The 7,557-nt window shown below is 35.4% G+C and overlaps 1 protein-coding gene across 1 annotated transcript; it reads right to left on the reverse strand.

Annotated features, from left to right (window-relative positions):
* Nucleotides 1-2,645, reverse strand: LOC148546899 (uncharacterized). The gene is made up of 3 exons (XM_088499429.1): nt 2,429-2,645; nt 919-1,502; nt 1-291 (listed from the first exon to the last, which is right to left on the reverse strand). Exons 1-3 carry the CDS (start codon nt 2,643-2,645, stop codon nt 1-3), a joined length of 1,092 nt encoding a protein of 363 aa, XP_088355555.1.
* Between the last annotated feature and the right edge of the window lie 4,912 nt (nt 2,646-7,557).

Here is a 7,557-nt window from a genome sequence, read left to right on the forward strand (position 1 = left end):
TCAGAAAGCACGATATGCAGCTGGTGGTAGCCATCCTCCGTCGGAAGCCTCAAGTGCAGCCATGATACCGTTGTGCCTATCTGATATCACCAGGATACCCGGTTGCGAGGTCACGTGCTGGCGGAGATGGGATAGAAAAAACGACCAGGACTTCGCATTCTCACCCTCCACGAGTGCAAATGCAACATGCAGAATGTTGGAGTTCCCATCTTGTGCAATTGCAACGAGCAACGTACCCCCATATTTACCGTACAAGTGGGTCCCGTTAATACTCACCAACGGCTTGCAATGCTGGAATGCCTCAATACATGGTGGGAATGTCCAGAAAAGCCGGTGAAAATAGGCTTGCGAACCGTCCACCTGCCCCCCCCCCCACTAGAACAGGACTCGTCCTCAGCACTACAACACTACCAGGCATCGTCAGCTGCACTCCCAAGATCCACCGCGGCAGCTCGTTGTATGACTCATCTCAATCTCCATAAATATGGGCGACGACCTTCTGCTTGGACGACCAGACCCTCCTATAAGTCGGCCTGAATCCAAAGTGTGCCTCTGTCGCATTCAGCAGTACCTTGATGCACACGGATGCATCAGCTCTAACCATTGGTATGATGAAGGCCAAGATCACATGATAATCAAGACTCCTATGATCGCTCAAGATCGATGTCGCGAGACAAGTATGAGATCCATTGTACTGTTTTACCTCCTAAATACCCTTGCGCTACTGGAGACTTAGCCTAATCAACCATGTGCGCCCGTTCCCAAACTCATAACACTTCCCTACGTACCGGCGATAATCGGACTCCACCACTTTGTACTGTACCCCGCGTCGGATGCTATACGTCTTCACACTTAACACAGCCTCCTCTTTATTCTGAAACTGCTGACCAACCTGAAACTTTGTAAGACCCCTAGTACCTGGGTATCTCTAGCACCAAATCCAGTGGGTTCTGCAGGAATCCCCTCCTGTCTCATGGCATCCAAGTCCAAAGATGAAAAGTGCGGAGGGTACTGCTGAGTCCCAAAGCTAGAACCACCACCAGCCCCAGTTGGATTACTCGCTGCAATGTCATCGCCACTGTCATCAGCAATGAGGTCAGGCTCCACATCATCATTGCCATCATCATCCAGTAATGCATCACCTATCCCAGCCGGTGTCCCACACTGCAAAGAACTCGGCACCCTCTCTACGATACCAACATCTCCACCACCACTGCAGTTGAGATCAACGGCAAACGTCAGGAACGCGACAGGCTCGTCCCTGGGTGCATTCACGGGCACGGACGAACATGAACCAACGAGTCTCGAGCTAGAACCGGCTACCGTGCTTAAAGTTTGGATATTCCGGTTCGAATCTCCCGAGCTAGATACCACATCAACCAACTTTGCCAACAGCTCAGGTGTCCTAACCTCGAGAAACTGCCGACGATAATGGAACAAGACTTGCAAATCCTCGTCACTCCCTATAATGAAAGAATCGTACTTCACGTCATCTCTAAGCACTGAGATCAGAATGCGATATTTGATGCTGCGTTATTTTGTGTTAACTTTGATTTTTTTGAAATAAAAAAAAAGTTGTTGCTATTGAAGATTTGGATGGAATCTGAATATATTGTTCTTGATGCTGCATTAGTTTTGTTTAATTTTTGAAATAAAAAAATAGTTGTTGTTGAAGATTTGGATGGAGAGAGTGAAACATGGAAGAAGGAGGAGGGAGGAGCCGAGAAAGTAAATAGAGGAGAATAAAGGGGAGAGATGATGATAAAGGATAATTTAGTTCAAAAATTTGAAAAATGATGATTTTAAAACGTTCACTAATGTTGAGGATGATTTTAATAAGAAAAAAATGTCGAGAATAATTTTAATTTTTACCCAAGATGTTAGAGACGAAAAAAGTATTTAACTCTAAAAAATATTTTAGAGAACATAAATAGAGTATATATAACTATATAAGTGTTTACATAATAAATAAAAATATACTTTTATTATTATAATAAAAATGAATGTACTTTTATTATTATAATACAAATTAAATGTCAATAAATGAATACTTACAAAAAATTAATGTATACACATTAAGAAAATAAACTAATATAAATGACAATAATATGATATTATTTTTATTTAATAAAAGAAGAATATAAAATATTACAATATTAATAAACTAAAATTATATAAATAAACTAAAAAATAAAAAAATGGTAATTTTGTACTGAATATTTTTGTTTCTCGAACATTTTCGCAAAATAAAATGGAGCATTAGCAATTGGATTCATAAAGGAGTAAACTACCATTTCTACCCATAAAAGTTGAAAACGCTGATATATCTACTTATAGAAAATAAAAATTACCATTTGTATCCATAAAAATGGTTTTTACAAACAAAATTATCCAAACCCTACAAAATTGAATAAAATTCCTAAACTACCTTTCTCTCCACCACTACCACTATCATCTTCTTCCCCCTCCTCTCTCTCTCTCAATGTTCTGAGCGACCCAATCCCAACATCAACCACATTATCGCTCAATACCACCGTCTCACCCTCCTCCTCAGCCGTCACCCTAACCCTTTCGGCCGCACACTCCCCTATCGATGTCGATCGCGACTCAACAGCACCACCACCACCACTATCACCATCAGCCATCGCTGCAGTTAACTTCACCACCTGAATGGATTAGGTTTTCTCTGCACACACATTCAAAGACTGCGACTTTTTAAGGGTTAATCGAAAACACTCATGAGCAAGGTTAAGATCTATGACTCTAACCCTTAATCCTCCAAGCTTTCGCCATTGATTTCATTGTCTCCCTCGAGAACTCCCGCGTCGCCAACATCAACTCCGAGCCTCCGACATCTCCACTGCACACTCCTGGCTCTCCATCCGCATCCTCCCCTTTCTGTCCGCCATCTCCGTCGTCGCCATCACCGTCGGCAACGAGTACCTCACCACCACCGTTGACACGACTATGGTGGCGCCGGCGCTAACGGAATGTTTGAGTGGTTGTGTGAAGTGAGGATCGTCGATGGGGTCCATGGAGGCGCACTTGCGTTTGAGGGGGAGTTCCAGTGGTTCTTAATGGTATTGTCGGTTTTGCCGAAAAGGAGTCGGGTTATAATGGCCCATTTGTTGCCGAACCGAGCGTGAGCTCTGATTATGGTGTCATCTTCTTCGGAGGTGAAAGTCCGATGCTCCACCTGTGGGGAGAGCTGGTTGCACCATCGGAGCCTGCAAGATTTGCTGTAGCAGAACATTAAGAGAAAGAGAAAGAGAGAGAGAGAGGAGGGAAAGAAGATGATAGTGATAGTGGTGGAGAGAAAAGTAGTTTAAAAATTTTATTTAATTTTTTAGACTTACTTATAAAATTATTTTTTATGAGTACAAATAGTAATTTTTATTTTATATGAGTAGATATGTCAACGTTTTTAACTTTTGTGAATAGATATAATAGTTCATTCATAAAAAATGAATCTATCGAAAAGAATAATAAAGAATGAGATATTTTCGAAATACAAAAGTTGAGCCAGTGTACTGTACCGTGTAGTGTGTATAGAGACAAAGCACGTGGGAAGCGTCCCTCTCCCTTTCATGGGAAACAAGGAGTGTCATCGTGTAAGTCGCTGAAAGGATGACGTGTCACAATAGGCGGCAAGTATTAGCAGCCACGTCATCAGTATAGCCCCATAGAAAAAAGAGTGAAGAAGAAGGAGGCAGCGGCAGCACTTTCCACTCACCCACCTCGCTAGGACACTTGTCCCATTATCGACACGTGTCGCATCACCGTCGGTTGGTTTTGGCGCCAATGAAGGCGGTGGGTTCCACGTCGGCATTATTGGCGGGAAACCGAAGCAACCTCCTCTCTCTCTACTCTCACAGTCACAGTGTCACTAACCCTTTTTCTTTTGCGTATCCCACATGCCCTTCTTTTCTCCCGATGACCCTATCTCTTTGGCGCTCCACTCTCCCCATTGGTCAACTCAAACCTCATCATCATCATCATCATCCATGCATGCATGCATACTCCACATCTTCCATTTCCACACCACATGTCCATGCTCCATGGTCCATGGCATGCCACACGTGACTCGCCATCATGACAAGTGAAAATATCTTATAAAAATGGGACACAGAATAATGCATATACAAATATGGTCACGCACACTCTCACACTCTCGCTCTGCTACACTCACGTCACGTGATCTCCTAATTATATATATTCATACTTGGATTAAAATAAAAATGGAACCTTATATATTTAAAAATTTGCCACTTGCATATAAAAGAATTTGCATTTTGTAATTACAAATATAGTTAAACAAAAAAGACAATATCCTAATTTTATCTTAAATACTACCTGAAGACGTTTTATACCTTTATTCAATTTATTATATCTGATTAATTATTTATTGTTTTTTTATTTCTATATATATTCACGAGCGCGATTATTACAAGATACCAGCGTCACTTTTTATTTTGTAGGGCAAACCACGTAAATAAGTCAAGGGATAAAAAATTTACGTAAATCAACTAAATTAAAATTGGTTTATGAATTAATTAAGAGACATTTTATATATGTTTGAATCAGCATAATTCAAACTTCATTTTTATGTAATTCAAATCAGTTCGAATCGCACTGATTTGAATTACACGCACACACCCACTATAATTCGAATTACATCCACAGTTATTCGAATCAGGATGATTCGAATTACACACATACACTACATAATAATTTAAATTGGCCAGATTCGAATTACTCATAATTTAATTTTGTCTATTCTTTTATTAAAAAATTAATAATTTATTAAAAATTAATAATTTAAAAATTAAAAAATATATATTTTATTTAATGCATTAAAAAAAGCTAACAAAATATTTAATTACGAGACTTCTTTAAAATATTAATGAGCTATCAATTCGAATTTCATACAATACTCTTTTGTCTATTTTTAATAACTCGTGAATATTTTTTTATAAATTTTTTTAATAAATTTATTTAAATTATACCACAAAAAAATATTTTATTCTATACAAAATAATTTTAAAAAATGGCTTAAAAGATGTTAAGCGTACTATAAAAATTTATAATGTCCTAATGACTTAGGACATTAAAAAATATTCTACATAGTCAATAATAATTTAAAAATAAAAAAATATAGTTATAACCAGTATTTACCTAAATTACTAGAATATTACAAACTTTTATAATACTCCTAATATTTTTTAAGCCAAATAATAATTTAAAAATTTTACATAGAATAAAGGGCATTATGGCTTAAAAATACTTACTCCTAACATGTTCTATTTGTTTTTCGAAATACTTACTCAACATAAATAAATCAAAAATAAAATAAAAATTTCTAAATTTTATAAACCAAATCTATTACTTTAAATAAATACTCACTTCTAAGATCATTTTTCAGTTTAAAATAACTTGGTGATAGATTTAATTTCCTAAAAGAGTAAGGGTATATATTAATAACCTGTTATAGGTATTGTTTTCTTCTATATTAATACTACAATATAATGAAAGAACCATACTTAGTAAGACTGTTCCATTAGACATTACCTAACTTTTATATCTATGTTGTGGGTTGATTTCATAAAATATTTTTTAGACGTTTGTGTTTCTTAAATAACATTTTATTTTATATTTGATAAAAAAATATATATTTGTATTTTTAACTTTGAAACGTTAAAAATTAAATAATATTATATATCAATAATTATTTACCTTTTTATTCTTTGTTATATATGTATATTTATTAAACTTATTTTAAATATGAAAAATAATTTTTACAAAATACCATTTTTGTAACTTATTCTTATTAAAAATTATCTTTGATTTTAATTTACTAAATATGAAACACGAACACGTGTCTGCATGTTAGACACGACATTTATCGACATTCGTTCTACACGTGTCTTAATAAAAATAAAAATTATTCTCCAAACACGTTTAGACACACCTAAATAGCATTACGTGTCAGCATGTCCAACTTTATTTTTAATATATATTTTTGAAATAAATTTAAAAATATTATATATTATTATTTATGAAAATAAAAAATATTTTAAATACTTTATAAAAGACATTAAAAATAATTAACAAATTAATTTATATTTTAATACCAATAAAATATTAAAATATCATTACGATTTATCTAAACAATAATAATATTTTATAGAGGCCAATGAGTTATAACTCAAATGGCATAGTCTCCTCATACTCATCTATGAGGTCGCGGGTTCGAGTCTCCCTATCTTTGGTAAAAAATATATATATATTTTATAGAGCAAATATTCAATCCGGTCCCTAACCATTTGGAGAACGGACAAAGCGTCCCTTGAAGATGTGAAATTGACCCATCAGACTCCAACCACACATAGAGCTGCTTATAGTGCACTCTGCGATCGAATGGGAGAAAGTGGGGAGTTTCTCCGCTACGTGGATATGTCTTCCTCCAAATTGAGACTAATCGACCCTCCCGGTTTCAGAAATAGTGTCGTCAAGGCTGGATTGAATCTTCTTCCAATTAGGGTTTGGGTCTTTGTTGTAGTCACATTAGGAGATTATTATATGCAAGTCATCATTGGGAAAGACGGTGGTTGCTACTCACGAAGCAAAATCGATACGAATGCTGATGCACAAAGCGAGGGTTCAAGTGTGATGCTGGGCTCGACCGGTAGCTTCCGAAAAGGTGTGAATATGAGGAAGAAAAAATTTATAGCACCTACATGTAACTACGGAACATATGCCATATTGTTTGAATTAAGTACCATGGACAATGCAATCAGGCTCTTCTAATGGTGTGCCTATTTTAAGGTAAATATAAATTGAAGTTGGACATTCTCCAGTTTTACATTCATTCTTTCTTTCTTTCTTTCTTTCTTTTTTCTTTCTTGTCTTAGCATCAAGTTCATGTGTTGTTGTAGACTAGAACTTCTCACTGCAAATTCTTTACTTAGCTGGATGAATATGTGAAATCTTTTCATGTTAAAGATGTTACAAGTTCTAATAAATTCGTGGATCAAGTTAAGAGATTGGAAGAGAAGTTGAAATCCATGAAATTGTTGATGGCAAAGAATAGAATAAGGATGAAATCTAATAGCACTAAATGCAGGACTATTTTGATATTGTTGTTTAGAATTGCAGTGGCACTATATTTTGGGTCTTATTCAGCAAACTGTATGGTTAAAAAATTTGTTCTTAGTTTATAAGATCTAGGTTAGGATATTAAAACAAGATTGTGTTATGAATATTTTTTGTTTAGAAATGTGTAAATTTATGTGTAATATGTATGTTTTACAACCTTGAAAATGAAAATGAATTGTTATTTTTTTCTATATTCACTATATGACTACTAGCAATTTCATTATGATAGGTGATTCAAGTTGACAAAAGCAACAAAAAAAGCAATATGATAACTTTACCAAGAGTACTTGTAACCAAATTAATAGTAGATAAATGTATTTAAGGTGCTCAAAATACATAAAATGAGTCAGCCAAAATACATAACTAGAATAATCACAATAGAGATAATGTCTAAGTCAATTT

The sequence above is a fragment of the Arachis ipaensis genome, chromosome B9 (assembly GCF_059453495.1).
Source record: "Arachis ipaensis isolate K30076 ecotype BB chromosome B9, ASM5945349v1, whole genome shotgun sequence".
In the NCBI taxonomy this organism is placed as follows: Eukaryota; Viridiplantae; Streptophyta; class Magnoliopsida; order Fabales; family Fabaceae; genus Arachis; species Arachis ipaensis.